General features: G+C 42.7%; 1 protein-coding gene across 2 annotated transcripts in view; it reads right to left on the reverse strand.

The window, feature by feature from the left end:
• Window positions 1–21,330, reverse strand: part of PAPPA (pappalysin 1) — a 1,283,063-nt gene that overhangs the window by 288,372 nt on the left and 973,361 nt on the right. For both annotated transcript variants that reach the window (XM_078641985.1, XM_078641984.1), the window contains 2 exons: window positions 7,140–7,268; window positions 2,807–2,898 (listed from right to left, as the gene is read on the reverse strand). In XM_078641985.1, coding sequence (XP_078498111.1) covers window positions 2,807–2,898; window positions 7,140–7,268 — 221 coding nt within the window. The remainder of the gene's footprint in view (window positions 1–2,806; window positions 2,899–7,139; window positions 7,269–21,330) is intronic.

A 21,330-nucleotide genomic window follows, 5' to 3' on the forward strand; every position in this document is an offset into this window, starting at 1 on the left:
GTAATATCCAACAACTGTTCACTGTGCTACCTTGACCATGTTGAAATTTTCCCCAGTACACTGACCTTGAGTACTTTCCTGGCTTCATAGATTAAGATAGATTTGTAGTTGGGAGTGTGGCATATCTCCACAACCATTAATTCTAAGCCCTTTGAGTTTTCACAGTTGATCTATGTGGCATTTCTGTTATTTCATTGTTGTATAATAATTTATTTATTTTCAAATATCAGAGGAAGGAAAGTGGTAAATTGTGTGCACCATTTTATCTCAACCTAATCCCCTGTCTCCTATGGTGCACCTCGAATACTCCATTCACAGCTGCCAACAGAGTCAAGGGAAGTGAGGATGTCTTGGCTAGCCCTTGCAAAGGCCAGTACCCAGAATGGCGAGAAAAAATAACAGTACGAATATTTCTGCACCTGACTCAGGACTTCCAGAAATAGATCGACAGACCAGTACGTTTTCATGATCAGTCATTGCGGGCAATCCACAAACGATATTGAGAGCAACTCTTAGAAATATGTATTCATTGTAAAATTCGCTTCTTTGAGAAAACATCAATAAATAAAATAACATTCGTGCCTGGCCAAATACTGTGACATTATGAAACATACATTAATTCTACAGTTTCTGTGCAACCAGATCTTATACCCTATTTCTCAGCCTGAAAAAGAGCTGCAGGTACGGTAGGATGAGGTTACCATGACAGTCAACCGAGGACACATTAGTTCTGTTGGTACTATTATATCATTCAGCAGTCCCTGATAGGACTGACTGTACAAAGTTTTTATAAGGCATTGAATGGTATGCACGATTATATCCAGACTCCATGCACTGGTTACAGTTGATGCCAGAAAGAGTTCACTCCAGGACATTTTACAACCACACACCACTAAGACTGCAAACCTAACCTTTAGAGCACCACAGGAATGCCATCTCTCCGACATTCTATTTAAAATCTGTCAGATCTTTTACTTAACCTAGTTTCCTTCAGTGGCCTCTAAATTGCATCTTATATCTTTATTTAGGTTTCTTTTTTAGTGCTACCTCGTTTTCTCACTGCCAAGGCATGGTGCTAGCAGGCTTATGGACAGAAGTCTGCCATGCATTATCAAAACGAATCATACCTTCTCTTCTGGATGACTTGTAGAATTCTGTCTGTCAAAAATTGTGTTGATATGCCTGCTCATGACAATGATTCCCCTTGTTCAGTAAGCAGTATAAGATGAGATGTGTCCAGGGCCGGCTCTACGCTGGTGTGACCGGTACCATCGCACTGGGCACTGACTTCAGATGGGGGTGCCTTTTCCTCTAATATACTATGGAATTAAAAGCACCTGCTGCAACTACTTTGCCTCCAGCAATTTTCCGGCAACAATAAAAATGTCAAGATAATTCTGGAGATTAATGCAGTGGCTGGATTGAGATGGATTGAGATGGAATTTTGTCTAGTGGAAGTTTTGACTACTCATAAGGTAGGGCAGAGGGTTTATGCTGCAAAGCACGTGTACCTTGCAGATCACAATGTTCATATAACGTAAATAGTTCTGTGGGTTACTGTTTTTTGTCAAATAGAGCCATTGGTTACTTGCAGTTTATAAGGTAAAATCCTAACAGTGACCAAATAACCTGTCATTAAAGAGCTGCATTGAGAATTGCATGTGAGAGCGCGTGGTTATGGAGACTTGAGGGACGCTGTTCAAGGGTGGTAGTGGGGAAACGCTTGGAGAAGGAGGTCATTGAGGGGTGCCTAGAAGCATTGCCGCACCGGGCACCACCAGCACTAAAGCCAGCCCTGGATGTGCCGGTCTCCCCCGTCCTCGCAAATAGCTTTGTAGGTGCAGGAAGTGAAAGAAGTTGTCTATTTTCTGTTGGTACAGGGCGCCCCATTAATAGCTGTGCTATGGCTCACAGAGGTACCTGACAGTGAGGTCTTCCGATCTTTCTTCAGCGCAGGTAGGATTTGTTAGGATTCCAGGGCACTGTGGAAGTCCTTTCATAGAAGGTGACATTGAGATGTAATTATTTCACACCTATGTTTGACCCAATATGCAGACATTACATTATTTTACATGGCAGTTAATGGGAACACACCGGTGCACTGTCCTTGTGAAGTATCTTAATCAGATAGATGGCCTGGATGCAAGAGTGTTGTTTTGAGTAAAAAAAAACAGCAACAAAAAAACAACATTATGGACATAAGGAAACCTTATTAAAAAAACACATGATATTATTAGATCCAAAATCCAGGGCCTGCTCCAAGATTTATGAACATATGGGTAGCTTTGATAGCTTTCACTGTCTTGCAGACGTAAATTTGTGGCACGTCATCACTTGTGTTGTACTCTGCTGCTAACACTCTCGGAGAACGGAGATGTCGTTTCTCCACTACATGGAAACCTTTTCCTTATCTGGGTCCATTAGTACTCGGTGATCCATAGCATCAGCGGTTGGCCTGTGCATCTTAACACCTAATGATTCCAAGAAAAGTTTATTATTCTGAATCTTTAACTTCTTAGAGCCCTGACACCACAAACATCTTATATCTGGCTTCACTCACTCTAGCAACTCTCATGTGAAGCGATTTCTGAAATCTGAAATGTGAAGTGCTCCTTTGGCACTTATATTCCTACAAATTTAACATTTTTGTATTCTGACAAACTTTTGGCTGTCACATGCTCAAAATATGTAGTTGATGGTTCAGTGTATGTGCCCAAATAAACCTCTTTTATTTGCATTTTAGTAATTGTGATTGATTAACATAAAAATTGTCTTTGACCATCTATGCAGTGACATCAACACTCACCAATGCAATTGAATGATAACTCCTGCTGGCAAAAGAAGGAGCAGCCATCTCCATTGATCTTGTTCATGTCATCACATTCTTCAGCCAAATCTCTGTAGAAAAGACATATGTTTATGTAATAATATGTTTGAGATCAGTTCACAGTGATGACAGTATGGGGGTTGCTGATATCCCAATGTGCAACTGGAGGTGTAGAAAACTGCCTATGCAGAAATAACTGTCTTTAGACTTCTCCGTAACTAGGTAGCACAACCTCTTGAAATGTTCATCTTCAGATTGTTTTCGATATTGAGCAAATATTATCTATAATAACCTGTAAATAAAGAGGACGCCATGTTTAGATATCAGCGCTGCTGCATATCAATGTATTTGTATGTATTTTATTGTAATCACATTTATCTAGCGCTTACTTGGCATAACATGTTCAATTGTAAACATCAGCAAAACATAAACACCTTTTGCTATAATCAATTTGTAATGTTATCCAATATAAATTTGATTATTTCTCGGTATAAGAGTTGGTCTAAATATTCCTCACTGAGAATCCACATCTGTAGAATACAGCACCTTTATATTTCCCATCTTGTATAATACACCACCTCTCTTTATATGTAACTGTTTATGGCACACTACATTCTCCATCTGTCATGGTTGTTAGAAACCTCTCTCGTTTCTCTGGAAAGTACCAAAATGCACAGTATTTGTTTGCTGCCATTTTAAAAACCACTGTCTTGAATTGTCTAGGTGTTGTAGTATTCTGGTGGATAGTGAAGTGATTACAATCATCGGATATAAATATCACCAACCATCGAAGAATGATTATTGGACAAGACAATCTGGTTATGCACACATGAAAGAAGACATATCCATCCATAGGCCATGGGATGTAAATGCTCACGCTGCTATTAGTTTTCGCTTTGTGATATCTCAATACTTGTGATACTATCACTATGATCAATGCTGATCACTGCACTGGGATACTTAGGGCCATATGTATCATTGAAAATCGCATTCGCAAAGGCCCAAATTTGCAGAATTTCGGCCTTTGCGAATGCAAATTCCCAATATGGTATGTATTAAGCAAATGTGGTTCAAAATAAGGAATTGCACAATTTGCGATTCCTTAAATGCAATGTATGATACAAAAAAATATTGCTAATTGTCCCTAAGGAATCGCAAATTACTACCAACTTCAAGTTGGTGGTAAGTTGCGAATTCCTTTAAAAAAGCATTTTTTTTTAAAACAAAAGGTGCCATGTGACGCTCATACATGCCCTTAGGGCATGTATGTGCGCCATATGCGCACACATGTCATTTTGAGGGGTGCAGCAGGGTGTCCTTTGGACACCCCTGCACCCTTGAAAATATTCTCAATTTGCGATTAGCTAATTGCTAATCGCACATTTCACCTTCATTCCTATGGGCCTCCTGGCCCATAGAAATGAATGGGAAATTATTCCTTAATTGCGATTAGCAATTTGCTAATCGCAATTAAGGAATATTAAGAAATCGCTAAAAAGAAGCTGATTTCTACATACATACCATTTTGCGATTTCTAAATAGCGATTCCTTAAAAATCGCTATTTAGGAATCGCAAAACGGAATGTTGATACATATGGCCCTTAATTCCTGAGGATGTTACCACTATCATCCGTATTGGTTACTTCATTGGAATACTTCAGTCCTAGGGATATTACCACTATCCTCAATACTGGTCAAAGTGCTAGGATACTTTACTGAGGAGAAAATGACCACTGTCATCAATGTTGGTTACTACACTGGGATACTCCAGTCCTGGGGATATTACCGATACCATCACTGTTGGTCCCTGACAGCAAGCTAGTGCTGCTGCCGACCACAGACACTCCTGGGCATATTACCTCGATCAGAAATGTTGGGTACTACACTGGAATACTCCAGCCCTGGGGATATTACAGCTATTATCAATGATAGTCACTACACTGGGATACTTCACTGAGTGGGATATTACCACTATCATCAGTATTGGTAACGACATTGGCATACTCCAATCCTGGGAATGTTACCACTATCATCAATACTGTTCACTCCACTGGGATACTTAACTGAGGGGGATATTACCACTATCATCAGTATTGGTTACTCCACTGGGATACTCCAATCATGGGGTTCTTACCACTCTTATCAATACTGATCAGTGTAATGGATACTCTACTCCAGGGGATGTTACCACTATCATCAGTATTGGTTACTACATTGGGATACTATAGTCCAGGGAATATCAACACTATCACCAATACTAGTCACTGCTCTGGGATACTTCACTGAGGGATATTACCATTATCATCAGTATTGGTTATTACACTGGGATACTCCAGTCCTGGGGTTATTTTCATTGTCATCAATACTGATCACTGCACTGGGACACTTAATTCACAAGGATATTACACTATCATCAGTATGTTACTGCATTGGGATTCTCCAGTCCGGGGGATGTTACCACTATCATCAGTACTCATCACTGCACTGGGATTCTTCACTCCAGTAGATATTACCGCTATCATCAGTATTGGTCACAACATTTGGATACTTCAGTCCTTGGGATATTACCACTATCATCAATACTCATCACTGCGCTGGGATACTTCACTCCAGGGGATATTACCACTATCATCAGTATTGGTCACTACATTGGGATACTCCAGTCCAAGAAATATCAACACTATCATCAATACTGGTTATTGCACTGGGATACTTAACTGAGGGATATTACCATTATCATCAGTATTGGTTACTGTATTGGCATTCTCCAGTCTTGGGGATATTACCACTACTATCAATACTGGTCACTGGGCTGGGATACTTAACTCTGGGTCCTATTACTACTGTCATCAGTGTTTATTACTACATTGGGATATCCAATCCTGGGGATATTACCGCTACCATCAATGTTGGTCACTGGACTGGAATACCGACTGAGGGGAATAGTACCACTATCCTGAGTACTGGTCACTACATTGGGATACTTCAATCCTGTGGATGTTACCACTATGATCAGTATTGGTCACTATATTGGGATACTCCAGTCCTTGGGATCCTACCACTATCATCAATATTGGTCAATGTACTGGGATATTTAACTGAGGGGGATATTACCACTATCATCATTATTGGTCACTACATTGGGATACTGGCGTCATGGCGATATTACCACTCCCATTAATACTCACTGAACTAGGATACCACCCATAGGGGGATATTACCACTTTCATCAGTATTGGTCACTAAATTGGCATACTTCAGTCTGGGTAATTTTACCACTACCATCAATGGTTGTCACTGTGCTGGGATACTTCACTCACAGGGGTATTATCACTAACATCAGTTTTGGTTACTACATTGTCATACTCCAATCCTGGAGATGTTTCCACTATCATCAATACTGGTCACTGCACTGGGATACTTCACTCCGGAGGATATTACCACTATTAACAGTATTGGTCACTACATTGGGATACTCCAGTCCTATCATCAACAGTGGTCAATGTACTGAGATATTTCACTGAGGGGAATATTACCACTATCATCAGTACTGGTCACTACATCCAGTCCTCCCGATATCAACACTCTCATTAATACTGTCACTGCACTGGGATACAAGCCTGAGGGGGATATTATCACTATCATCAGTATTGCTCACTTACTTGGGATACTACCACTATAATCAACAGCAGTCTCTCAATTGCTGTCTGCAATGTGTTTATTTCCATGTGGATGTTTTCCATGATTTATCTGATTTTTTTCAAGTGCCGATTACCAGTGTCTTTCTTCTAAATAAAGCACATTGTTGTATGATTTATGCACCCTGTGGTTACTGTCTATTATAGGAATGTTTTTAAAGGCTGTGAACATCTTCATCCCGAATAATCTGTTTGTGCAATGCAGTTGTCTTATTTGACAATGAGACTAAAGTCATAACCTTGGCTGCGTTCCTTACTGGCTCCTCCCCTGGCCAGTGTATAGTGCACATATATACATAGTGTACACATTTCCAAGCACATGTATATGTATATATATATATAGCAGTCCTTCATCAAAACCCTCTTGTTGGGTAGACTTCATTCCTCCTACTCCACGAGCAGCTTATTTAACCCTTTCTTTAGCTCTCTATTTGTTATGCTCCTTGTCTATTCAGATGCATTCGGTTTTCGTAGAAACGCATAAAGAAATATTTGTATAGAACTCACTTTAATAGAACAAAACGTATCATCTACAAAGTTATTTATCATTCGTAACTTTTTGCATTGGACAATGTTAATGTGACACCAGGAAGTAATATTCAGTTTCTACTGACCTTTGGATGATTCCATCACCGCAGTACCCACCTCCATGGACGTAGGTGAGTGGAGGTGATGGTATGCTTTCTTCACCAGCAGACACAGTAATGACCTGGTATGTATATGTGCTGCCGTGGATCACGTTCCTAGAAAGTAGGAAACATATATAAGATAGGAGGTGACCAGAGGCAGTAAAGGATGTCAAGATGCCAATTGGCTACAATGTATTACTTTCTTCTTTCTCACTGCAAATCTCTAAAAAGTGACTCCTTCATGCTGCATTTTTTCAGTATTGGTGAGAAAGCCCTCCCTCGCCTGGCCATGTCTTAATAAGCATTGGCAAAGTGCTATAACAAGGCCAGTGTTGACTGCATCATAGTGCTTTTCTTTACCTTTAAGCCAAGTTGCACAGCAGCCCGCGCTACTGGGTAAAATGTAAATAAAACAGCACAGGGGTGTTAAGGGGGAATCAATTGAGGGGGCAAAGTTACTTTTGGGGCAGGACGGGGACGAGAGTGAAGGAGAGGGACAACAGAGCATGCGCTCTATGAGTGCATGTCGGTAAGTAAAAAAAAAAAGTATACCTGCTGGCCTTTAGAATGACACTGGCCAAAGGTAGCAGGACTTGGTCCATGCTCCATGACAAGGACAAAGACCTTGAAGACTCTGAGGCCCAGGAGGAAGCTAGACGCTAGGAGGAAAAGCTGACCAATGGTATGCAAGGAAACAAAAGTGACGTTGGAGCTAACCAATGGCAAGTAAATGTAAATAAAGAGGAGGTGCTGAGCCACCTTTAAGTTTTTTTAAGGGCAATAACTTTAGCTGATATCGCATGCATCGATTTAGGTGAAACCTAAAAATAAGCTAGGCTAATGCCAATTACTTCTTAAAAGGATACAAACATGAAAATCTGTGTGGACACTGCTCTTTTCTCTATTTGCTCCTACCGCAAGTATCTGTCCACCCTTCTCCATTTGCTTTCTTCAAAAACCTGCATCTGAGTCATTCAACATGTGTTTCAAGTGCATTTCTGTACAGTGCCAGTCAAGGTTCGCGAAAGCAAACGCTTCTTTTACAGTATTGCTCATCTACATCCATGCCTTGATGATCCCTTTAATTAGCATAACAAAATAAAGTAGCAAAGAAGGAAACTGGACCTGCTATGTCAATGATTGCTTAGCATTCGGATGAACAACATAAAATGCTCAGTGAAAAGATAATGTTATTCTCTTTTGGACACACCAGCCGTGTTCAGAACACTCTTTGGGGAGGAATCATATACAGGGCATGGTGGTCTGTCAGCGCACATGCTGTTTGGGTGGCCACAGTGAGCGAATGAGGGAAATTTGAAAAGTGCAGGAAGATGTGAAAGGAATTCCATCTGGAAAAAAAGATTAGCAAAAGAAAGCTCTGTAGACATGCAAAATTACTTTGTACGGCAGGCATCCCAATGATTATTGGGTGGAGCGGAATAGGGCAATGAGAACAGATGTTAGGCCAAAGCATTGAGAACACAGAGGGATGGGCAAGGATAGATGAGCAGGGGAGGCTAGCTGCTGGCGTGGCTTAGAGGGCACGCTGTGCCACCTGAGGCAGAAGCTCCACCCTGGATCTTGCATGTATCCATTGCCAGGGAATGATGAGAGTTAGACGCATAGTGTCTGGGACAATGGCAGGCAGACTGTTGTCCTTCGGAGTGTGCGTTTGTTTAAACAGCCACTGGGGCTGGGAGACGTTTGGAGCTGCAGGCTGCCTCCGCCATGTGGAACGCATCAGACGCCAGCTGCCTTCCATCAGGCCGCCAGCGCTCCCAGTGTGGTATTGGGACGGGCGGGGAGGGGCATTGACGTCTTCAAGAACCTGAGTCAGTCACCGGGCACCACTTGTCCAGACCCTCCGAGTGATCCTGAGATTTTCAGTAATTTGATGGTTTTGCAAATTATGCTTTCTGAGAAAGTCGAAGCCCGCTGCAAGCTGCCTCATGTGTCTGACACCAGATACTCCTGCGGGGAAAGACCACTTAAGTGAAAACAATGGCTCCCTTTCTTCCTCTCGTGCGTACTTCACGTCTGTAGCGTGGACGCCAAGTGATTGAAGTGGATTGGTTGACTGGCGAACAACACTACCACTTGCAGGTCCTGGGTGTCCGATGTCCCAGTCACCTACAAGCTGGGGGTCGCTTGAACTATATGCAGGCGGCACCCACATGAGGCCATGGTGAGCCTGGAAGGGCGCTGAGCGAGCCAGTGGGCCCCGTTGTTGCACAATTGGCTTTTTCAAGGTGAAGGAACCTGGAACAGGAGTGAGGGGTGTTACAGAGTGGACCAGCCATCTGTCTCCTAGTCTCAGGCTTGTGTTGTCGGTTAACATCATGGGGATATGAATGGAGTTACTGTCCTCACCCGACAATGTCTGGGATCAGTATAGCCTGAAATACGTCACACTTTCATGTAAATTGTTTCCTGGGGGTTCTTATATTATGTCTAGTTGATATAAATACCTTACTCTGAAATTCATAGATAAACAGTAGAAAAGCCCATACTAAGTTGTTATAGGATACCCGTGTCGTGACGGTGGTTGATACAAAAATTCTGACTTCAACTCAGGATAAAAAGGCACAGACCAAGGTACGCATTATGCTCAAATGTGGACCATTTCTAAGTGATGCCTTTACATTGAGTCTGAGCATAGTGCTGTGTCTTCTTCCATAGCTTCAGAGTGGCAGTGATCCTACTTGTTGATGCAGTGGGCCAATGAACTCCATGGCACCTTGTTGTGCAGTTCCGTGGGGACCAACCTACAACTGATCAGTTCTAAAATAAGCAGTGTGTGGGAATTCTACTTGTGCATGGGCTCATTTAGCTAGACGGTGAAAATAATCCCACTACCACTGGACTGGGAAGGGAGGGTCCAGGTTGAGGCACATCACCTCACCTGGACGTCACTTACCTACTTTGTGAACGTAGCCTCCCACTGCATAGCACCTACCCTATACTTAGGCTTTCCTGTTTTCAGTTTCTATTTTTGGTAAATTCTGGTGGTGTTTTTTCAGTGTTTTCAATATCTTAAAAAACAGTTGTTATCAGTGGTTACATATTTTCGGGCCACTAAAGATAACAGAAAAAAGTGTTTTTACGGTGTTTATGGAACGTTTTGCTTTTATTATTACTTGTTTTCTGCACTGAAAGAACATGGTATATAGACAGTGCACTTGTAGTGTAAATGAGGTCCAAATAGATTTTTGCAAATGAATCTTATTGTAGTACACCACACAATACTTCTTCAGTGAGTCTTTGGGTCATGTGCGCTCGCTCATTCCTTCCCATGTAAACTTCTATCAAAATGCCCGCTCAGCATTCTTAGCACATTGGGCTGAGAACCATCAGCTAAGGGACACAGTTGGGATGACGCTTTCTTTGATGCCACATAAAGCTCGAAATGATAAATATTTGCGTTTTAGTTCCTGTGCATTAGAAACCAGTGCACTATGGACTAAAAAGTCAATAGCATCCTTCATTAACTCTTAATATTGTAAAGATGTTTTCAGCATACCATCTAACAAGTGGCAAGGATCTACTACAGGGAATCACTTCAGCTCTGGTATAAATTTTGACAGGTCATCACACAACTTTTTTATATACGTAGCTGAATCACTGCAAATACAAACAATATCACTCCAATCTTTGTTGAACTTGGAAAGAACCTTTTTTGCAGAGCATTACAAGTGACACTGCGTTCCATGTTTTCCAAAAGTCTGGTGTCATGTTTTCACCACTATCCCAGATGCTTGGTGATATATATACATGTCACTATACCTTGCATTGAATGTTTAAAGCCTGAGGTGTTGGCAATTCACCTACTATCAATACTGACCCACTTGATACTATGAACTGATGTATTAAGGGTTTTTACCCATTCTCTGTGGGTAAATGTGATGACACATATTAGGAAAGATTTTTATGAAACCGGCCATTTTACCAATCGGTGAAAGAATCAAATGCAGCCAAAATATCAAATATGAGTTTGATATTTCCTGATTCTCTATAGTTTATAAAATAATTAAACTAGACCTAAAACATGAAACTAAACCCTGCATCTTTAGACCAAATGTCACAAAACTGAAAAAGTAAAAGAAAGAAGAAACAATATTTAAGTGGCATCCCTAAAGAACAAAACTCAAGCAGAATAATGTTAGCTAGTCTTTCTTACTCCTACTTGGATTACAAAGTTATATTGTATTGACCCCTTCAGGAAGAAAACAATGACTTTCACTCACTTTTTCCGTTCTTTGAATGGCATTTAGTTTGTGGTTGTCCAGGTGTTTTTTCAGTGTTTATATGTTTTCACCGGTGAGGGCTATTTTTCTTTCAGTGGGGTTTTATCAGTTATTATAGGTTTAAACCTAAAACCCCACAGCCTACCTATACTGTAGTTATGATGAAACATGCAGTAAGTATCTTTTGAGGCTTACTAATTCTTACTAAAGCAAATAATGTGTCATACTATCGTTCACTCCAACAAGGACCCAAAATTAGTTCACTGGGCTTCTCTGGTCATTGTATGCGCAATTTATCCTGCAAAATCACTGGATATATTGTCCAACACCAATAGCTGTGTCGCAAGTGCTAATTACCCTACCAGTTAGATACCACGGAAAGCACTCTGCGGAAAGCACTCTATGCCCCAATGCAGGCCTGAAATTACATTCACGAATTCTAGGGGTGTCTTCTTATCGTAAGGTTAACCAAAGGTAATGATCCCTCCCAGGATCCACTGCTCTTGACTTTTAATTTTTTTATTATTTGATTCTTCATTACATTCAAAACCTTACAATTTAGTAACACGTGCCTGTGGAACCAGACTCTTTTTCTCTATGTATGCACTTCTGACTCCTCAGCCCCCCACTGTGTTTCATGCCTTGTGAGGGGAAGGTTCGCTGGGCCACAATCATGCACAATGATGCCTGTAACCAAGCATGGTGTCCGGCACTACTGTTGGTTGTGTAGTGTGGAAAGGGGCACTGAATAATAAGTGCAGGGTGGATAACAGAAAATAGAAACTAGCGAGATAAATCAGTAGGTTTAATAATAGAAGTGCGAAAGATTGCATCATTTGTTCATGCAACTTAGTGTAAAATATGTGAAATGTGGATTGATGCCATCTCGAGTAAAATGGTGGAAGGACACTGCTTCGAGCAAACAGTGCCTTCTAGCGAGATAGTTCCTCGTGAATCATCGCCTGCAAAATTATGCACAAGTATGTAAAATTTCAGAAACTGTTGTGAATTGTACATAATGTGAAGTTTGCAAATTTCACTGGTGTAATTAAAATGTTGTCAGTGCCTAGTAAACACTGCATCTGAGATTTGGCTGCATCTACAACCGAAAGAGACCCACGTGGGAAGCCCATTGAGCCTCTGATGCTTCTTAGTTTGCTAAATGTGAGTAAGTACTGTTGAGTGAGTTCATGCTGACCTTTAGACACTAAAGTGCTTTTAACAGCGTGGTTGCTATTATTATTTTTATTACTATTCTTAATGTTGTTGTAATTGTCATTTTAATATTAGAAAGGTCAGAGCTCCACTGAAAACAATGGAGCGGCAGTAAGCTTATAATATGTTAGTATCCATATTTCCCCAGAGTCCATTGCTAGCTCTGTTTGTGCTCTCCCAAAATAAACAGCAAGACCCCCAATTCAAATGCTGTAATTCCAAACCCAAAATGACAAGGGTTACAAATTGGGTTACTGGTTGACTGGGGTGTGAGCTTTGGTCAAGCAGCAACCACAATTCTAATCAGGGTAGGGCACAAGCAAACCGCAAATTAACCTGTGCTCTACCCCCTAGTAGTTTGGCACAGAGCAGTCAGGCTTAACTTAGAGTCAATGTGTAAAGTATTTGTGTGACACTTCAAAGAGTAAAACAGTAAAAACGCCACACATAAAGGTCTCACACCAGATTTGAAAAGTAGAGCTTAATTTAATAAATAAAACAATATCAAAAACAACAGAAATCCAATCAGTAGAACCAGAGTTATGAATTTTTAAAGAAAATAGCACCTAAAAGCACAAAGCGCCAATTTCGGCTATCTGGTCGTGCTGGACCGGGTCAAAGTCAAAGGTTCAGGCCAACTGCGATGGAGCGTGGGTTGGATATAGTTCCAGGTTATTCCAGCTGAAGGTTTATCTTCTTAAGATTTGTGCCAATGTTCTCATTTGCCTTGCAGAGGGTCGCGAGGAGCACAGAGAGCGTCACAGGCAGCAATCAGCAAGGTGAGCAGAGCAGGCTGAATGTCAGGGACGGGTGGGCTGGAGCTTCACGTTGGCAGGGCTCCACATTCTATTGGTGCTGCTGTGTGTTAGCGGCTCACACGGATTTTCGGTGTAAATGGCATGATTCGCAGTCACACAGAACGGAACCGTCAAAAAGCTTGAATTAAGAGCCTGGTGAGCCACACCAAGGGTCCAGGACCTAAGGGGCACCACTTACTGAGGATGGGTCCAGGAGTTGTTTGGGAACCTTTTATGTCCCTTAGACTCAGATCAGGAAGCCAGAAGACTAGCCCTTGGTGTCACTTTGGTGTCCTGGGTTCAAGGGTGAAGTTGCAGGTCCAGTTTCCCTCTCACCCAGTCAAGATGACAGCTATTCCTTCAGAGAGGCAGGCCAGAAGAGTGACAGTTCTTTCATCACCACAGTAGTCCTTCCTGGCAGAGTATACACAGGTCCAGAAGTGTGCTGAAGAGTTTGTGTCTGAGGTCCAGTATTTATACCCAATTGTGCCTTTGAAGTGGGTAGAAGCTTCTAGAGGAATGCCTTGGCAATGTACAAATGGCCTGCTTTCCATGCCCTGGCTCCAGACTAACTTCAGGGGGTATGCAGCCCTTTGTTTGGAGACAGGAAACAGCCTATTCACGTGTAAGTGGGGCTGTACCCAGCTCCTCCCTCCTATCCTGCCAGTGATGGCCAATTCAGTCACAAAGCTTAACTGCCAACTACACCCAGCCACGTGACCCGAGACAGGCTGCAGGCACCAAATGGCTAAGGCAAGAAAATGACACCTTTCTAAAAGTGGCATTTTAAGTGTGCTATTTAAAATCCGACTTCACCATTACTTTGGATTGTGATACCAGAGACACAAAATATGGCTTTTTATTTCTTCACATTTGGAAACTACGCGTAAGAAGTGTAATACGGTAACTCCAATGATATCTTATAGAAGCTAGGCTTTGCAGTAGTGAAAAACATATGTAATAGTTTTTCACTAAAAGGAGACGTAAAACTTAAAAGTACATGTCTAACTTTTAAGTTACATTGCACCCTGCCCTCTAGGCTGTCCCGGGCCCACCCAAGTGGTAACTTATATGTATTAACAAGCATTTGCAATGCAATGGGTCTCGCATTAGGAAAGTTTGAGCTATTGGTATTGTAAATGGTAAAGTTTTTATTTATGTTTTTTTTTTAAATAGCTAAATTAATAGCTTTGCCATTTACAATGCCAATAGTTATAACTTTCGCAAATGTGATACCTATAGCATTTGTAATGCAATATGTTTTGTATTTACATGACTTAGATGGCATCCCAGAAGCGCAACGGAAGCATCTAAAAAAGGAAACATTTGAAAAATAAAGGAACAAGCTTCTTGGTAAAGCACAGAGAGTAAGCTTTATAAGTAGCATCAGTGGATGTAGTGGAATAGAAAAAGTGAAGATTGGTGAGAATTCCCCAAGTGAAGGCCCCACATGGAGTTACAGATTACATTGCTTCTCATTTGGAGAGAAACAACAAAAAACCCATGCTTTACTCGTCAGGCGTACAATGGAGATTGAGGACAGTTTGCCTGTTGAGAAGATGGAGGCAGATGCTTCTATTATTGCAAATATCCTGGAAAAAGACCAATCTTGTACTAGAGTGAGGGAGAAAAAGTTAGTAGGAATCAAAGTAGCTATGATGTTTTGAAGAGGAGCAACAGGCCCAATTCAAAAAGCCCTACAGTTTGAGTAAGGGGTTCCTGAAACCAAATCCTTTAAAGCATCTGCTAACGTACCCTTACGAAAACCTCCAAGTTTAGAATTTCGGCTTTCTGCAGGGATGTTCCCAATTATTTGAGCAATTTTATCTTATAAAACGTTGAAAATCCTTACTGAATCCCAGCCCAAAGAAATCTAGGAGATTCAAGAAGATACACGAAGATAGAGGCCAAACTCCAGTAAGGCACATGCTACAGGCCATACTAATCAAATCCAGGTCTTGAAAATGCAATGCAATAGTAAGCTCTCTTCTCTGCTGGGAAGGACACCAAAACACAAAAACAATGAATAGAAGGAACGAAGCAACAACAAAGGTGCATGTTGAATTTTCAGTAAACTCGACTCCACCAAGTCCACGCAACGCCGCCGGCCTGCGACCAGGAAGTCAGGCAGGCCGGGCGGGAAACCGGAAACAGGAAGTAGGAGGGCGGGAGCCTACCCCGCCTCCCACGGAAGAGCCGCGATTGTTTGGAGCACCGGAGCAGGCAGGAGCCTACCCTGCGCCCCGGTGCCAAAGAAGGGAGGAAGAGTCCTGCTGCCGGTGAGTGGGGCTTCGCCTTCTTGCTGGGCTGCGAGGGCGGGGGACATGTGTGTGTGCGCGCGCGCGCGTGCGGCGGCGGTCTGTGTATGTGTGTGAGCGTGCGTGCGTGTGTGTATGTGTCTTGGAGTCTGTGTGTATGCGTGTGTGTGTGTGACTGTGGGGGTGGGGGGGGTTGCCTGTCTGGGTGCGTGCGTGTTTGTGTAAGTGCGTGTGCACGCGTGTGTGTGTCTGTGTGCATGCATGCGCGTTAGGCTGGGAGTATGGGAGGGAAGTGCACGGCGCGGCGCACGACGGAACGTGCGCGTTCGCGCACGCGAATCCAGGAAAAAAGCTCGTACACCCTCTTGTCCTCCTTCCCCCCAGACCGATAACTATACGTCTCCAGCTGGACACATGCATCCTTTGGATGCATTTCCAGCGAGACCCAAAAACGACTGAGCCGGAGCTTCCCACCCCTTCCCCCCCCGCCTTCAGACCTTAGCGCGCTCTATAAACCCCGATTGATTGACTTACCTACCCACCTGATGGTATACGACCAAGACTTCATTTTATTCTGTCCGGGACAGCACAAAGGATCCCTGAGAAATGTACAATGCAAATGAATGACCGGCTGCCATTATGATTAAGCTCGTATCTGGATCTTGAAATCACCAGAATAAGTGTTTGGAGCATTTGTTGTTAGAGTCGTTGAACGGTCGGAATAGATACACACATACTTTGGCTTTTTTATCGAGAGAAGTTGTGCAAAGCTTCAAACTTAGCAGGCATAACTAGACCCAGTCGACTGTACTGTTCTCTTAGCACCCGAAAAGCTGACAGGTTCTAACTTTCTAAAGTTTACCCACCATGAAAACTTGTGTTTCATTTCAACCATACAAATTGCCCATTGCACTTAGCCAAGAGAGAAGCGTAAAGTAGATTAGGTCTCTTATCGACCCCATGACAGAGTAGGGCTGTCTTGTGGACTGCTCAGTTCAGAGTGGGTGTATTATTTAAAGACAAGGGAACCCAATAGGATTGGTCAGGGACCTTGGGTATCAATATGCTATTAACACAGTGGACCATAACAAGAACCAAGAATAAATATAGAAATAAGATTAGATCTATATTATGCTGTCCGGCTGGACAGGAATCTTTTTAATGTAACAAAATTTAGGCCAAACAATGAAGTGGGAACAGTGTGGGTGGCATTTGTTCCGGACATGAAGGAGGCATTTCCCCTTAGGTAAGACTGTCATCTCGAACGAAGGGTTACTCATCAACTGTCAGGCACGAGTCTATACCCCTAGAAGTGGGTATAGCTGTTCAGTACTAGTTTAGACACTGAATATGGGCCTGGACAAAGAAAAAACTAAATGCTGTTACAGTCCAACATCAGTAAGACACATCAGTATACGGTCCTTTATTAGCTAGCAAGCTGCCTTCGTAGCTTACTATTAACATAACAGTAAGGAACCGGCACTAGATCACGTCCGTGGTGCCAAACTAGTAGGGAAGAATGTTCAATAAAACTACAAATGGAACAGGTATCCACCTTGTTTCATGACTTAATAGTCTTTCCCCTCTATGCCCCACGTTTGGAGTCCTAACAACTAAGAAGCGATTCTCAGAAAGGAACGGCTCATCACCGTAAACTTTTAGTTACACAACATAGGTTTACTACTACATTCAACCCAAGCACCCAAGAAAACAGAACCGTTCATACACCAGTGCCATGAAAACTTCAACAAACGAGTCAACCTGCTGAATCTGCACATACCCATCTATAAACCACAAAACAGCAAATACTATGAGCCCATGAGGCTCTCCTGCCTTATTTTATCTCTAAATACACCACAACACTACAGTCCCTTTATGTGGTGTACACTGACTAGACGCTAAGACCACTCCATGAAGAATGGCATCTCTAACCTACAGTACCCGTGAGTGACAAAAACAGACCTCCTTCAAAGCTCTAATTTCAGACCAAGTAGAACTCATTCGCCTCAAAGCCCCCTCGTATGAAGACAACTTCCCCAATTCACTATTGAAAAAAACTCTCAGCCATCCAATCAAGCTGGAAAACATCTGAGGAGTCCAACTAGCACAAAGCGCCATAGGGTCCCACCACAAATTAGGCTTAATCTCCAATGTCTTCACTTGCACGTTGAACCCCTGAAGAGAACTGCCCTTCTTCTAATCTAGACTATCTGGAATTGAATCTCCCAAATCCACGCACAGAGGCTAGTCAAACACTTTGCTGTTCCAAAGTCAGGTATGAGCATTAGAAGCATTACGTAGGAAAGTTGAAGGTAATTAATACTTTATAAAGCAACTAAAAATATATTCACAAACAAATAGGCCAATCAGCAAAAAGTTATCAGAGGGGCCTAGAAGGATCACAAAATGTTAAAAAGTAAATAAACACGGTCATAGCTTGAACGTATGGTCTAAGAGTCCACAAGTTACTGGTTGAGTTTTGAAGACGCCTCCCGATTACGGCCAGTCTATCATTGCAAATCACAAGGCAAAATGAACAAAACCTTTTTTTTTTTTTTAATGGGCATCTCAGAACCCGTTAGGATTACACCTCTACCAACTAAAAGCAAGAAAAACAAGTACAATAAAAACTCACCGCCGCAGCCCGGCTTGTACAGAAAGCCAGGCAACCTGTGTTGGGACGGGGGCGGGGCCGCAAAAAAGACAGGAAGCAGACGGGAGCCTACCCCGCGCTCCTGTGCTGAAGCGCTCCTGTGCCCGTCAGCCGGAAGATTGCCGGAAGATTTGCGTGTCAGCTAGCGGGGCTCCCGTGCTCGTGGAGAGCCCCGCCTGCTGCTGAGGATGACCCGCTGCCTGCCGCTGCCTGCCGAAGGAGAGAGGGACACACGAAAAGAACTCGTGAGTGGGGTGTGAGGGAGGGGGGGGGACATGTGCGCGCGCGTGTGTGTGTGTGTGCGAGTGTGTCTGTGTGTGTGTTTGTGTCTGTGTGTGCGCATGTGTCTGTGTGTATGTATGCATGCATGCATGCGTGTGTAAAAAGATCCAATGACTGGTGGGGGGATGTAAAGTGAAAGTAAGCAGCGCGCGTGTGGTGGCTGGCTGTGTGCGCACGCGTGGACGGAGGCGACGTGCGCATTCGCGCACACGAATCCAGGTTAAAAAGCTCGTACACCCTCTTGTCCTCCTTCCCCCCAGACTGATCGCTATACGTCTCCAGCTGGACACATGCATCCCTGCGGATGCATTTTGCCAGCGAGACCCAAAAAGGAAGGTTTGGGCCTGGTGAAAGTTTTAATTTGCCATGTCGAAATGGCAGTTTAACACTGTACACACAGGCTCTACAGTGGCAGTCCTGGGACATGTTTACAGAGATACTCAAGTGAGTGGCACAATTAGTGCTGCAGTCCCACTAGTAGCATTTAATTTACAGGCCCTGGGAACATGTAGTGCAACTTTATTAGGGACTTACAAGTAAATTAAATATGCTAATTGGGTATGAGCTAATGTTGCCAAGTTTTAAGTAGAGAGCACAAGTACCTTAGCACTGGTTAGTAGTGGTAAAGTGCGCAGAGTCCTAAGGCCAGTAAAAACAAAGTAAGCAAAAACAGGTCTGAAGACAAAAAATTACGGGGAAATCACGGCAAGGATGCCAGGTTTAACAACCAGTACCATTGTTAGTGTTAATTTCAGCGGTTTTATCATGCAAGTTAGTGTTGTCCACTATAGAAGAGGAGTTATCAGGGAAATCACTATTACTATACCGGTTTCTTAAAAAAAGCTATTACAATAAGTTCCAAAAACGTGAAAAAGACAATTTTACATGTCAAAGTATTACCTTGCCAGTTAATGCATTACTTGCAATTCCCCGTTTGTAAAAACAAATGTTTTTGGCGACACTGGAAATTTCACCTAACTCCAAATGAAGGCTTTAGTGCATTCTTTGAAAAGTCTAATCTCGCTGAATTTAGGTTTTAAGGACAGACCAGTTTACTCGGAGACTTCATGGAAGTCTTCTGCACTACCCTAAACACAATAGGGCATGCTTACGTGAATAAGTGGTTAATTAGTGATTGATTATCGGTAAGACTAATTAGTGATTAATCAAGCACAAGCCTGGCTTGTATGGGGCAAGAGTTCTCAGTGAATGGACCATAGTGAATTTAAGACAGTCAGACCAATAGATCTGAAATCGCATCCCTATCAATGGATGGCAATTCGGAGTCACCATGGGTAGTATGTGCTACCCCTGGTTATGCTTTGGATCTTCTGGCACACTGCCCTTGTTACCCTGGGCAGTGCAGTTACAGTGGTTTCCAATCTTTTCACTTCCTGTGGCCCTCAGCAGCACATAGGAGGCTATGGTGAAACATGTGATAAATTATGTGATGCCATCAAGGTCAAACTGCATATGATGTAATTTCTAAACCTCTAGAGTTTGGTGAATAGACGTCTATGCACCTATACCTACCCTATTGGCAGGGTATTGCAGCTCAGGCTCGCGTAGAGAAAGCGATTTTTTGCATCTTATTTAGTCCACGCTGCTGCACTTTACAAGTGTGTCATGAGCATCAGAAAGTCAAATGAGACATTGATTTGGCTGGTAATGGGGGATAGAAGATTAAGGAGAGGAGGCTATGACTCAACTAGTCTGTTCTGTAGAGTTCTTTACAGGCACATCATGTGCTATTGGATCTATCAGCGCTGGTGTTTGTCAGAATTTGCAGGATTACCTCAAAGAAAATACCGGACTAATGTATTTTGAGGCTCGGCTAACAAGCTGCAAATCTAGGGTCGAGGAACAGAGGGGCATATTATCAAGAACGGGCGTTACATTATCGCCGCTTTTATCGGCAAGAAACTGCCGATAAAGCGGCGATAATGGCCTTGATAATATGCTCTATGAATTCCAATCGAAGCCCATGTTAGATGTGAAGACATCTAACATGGGCTTCGATTGGAATTCATAGAGCATATTATCAAGCATATTATCGCCGCTTTATCGGCAGTTTCCTGCCGATAAAAGCGGCGATAATGTAACGCCTGTTCTTGATCATGTGCCCCACAGTTCCTTCCTTCTGCATCAGCCCTCTTACCCTGGCCACATATCTTCCTGCTTTAGGGGAGCTATTTCATGGCGGTACAAGATCGGGCTGGAGTCCTCTTGGATGTAGCCCCCAAAGTCAGAGGTTTCTATTCTCGTAGTGACTTTAATCACATGACCAGTGTTTGATGTCAGAGAGCTGGCTAGGAATCCCTTATTGCCTACAACATATATTTTGTACAGTGCTAACATTTCAACCTTCAGGTAACTTCAAAGCACTGGTACCAGTGGCATATAACTCAGAGAAGTGGAATTAAAAGGATCTGTGAAGAGTACATGGAGGGCAACTGGATGCATGCTGTTTTTATCCAGATTTCTACTGCCACTGACAGCAGAGCGATGTATAGGACCCAGCAAACCTGAGAAATGCTTTCGATCTTTTAGGTTTTTTATACTGATATGCTACTATTATTGAAGTGTTTCAGACTTTGTGTACTGGCACCTTCCACCTTCCAGAGAGAGAGGAAGCTTGTATGTTTTGGCATTTCTAAAGCACACACCTAGCTGGCTTGCAATAGAGCACGGTACAGAGGTCACGCTCCAGTGGGGATACCTAAGGAG

The sequence above is a fragment of the Lissotriton helveticus genome, chromosome 5_1 (assembly GCF_964261635.1).
Source record: "Lissotriton helveticus chromosome 5_1, aLisHel1.1, whole genome shotgun sequence".
In the NCBI taxonomy this organism is placed as follows: Eukaryota; Metazoa; Chordata; class Amphibia; order Caudata; family Salamandridae; genus Lissotriton; species Lissotriton helveticus.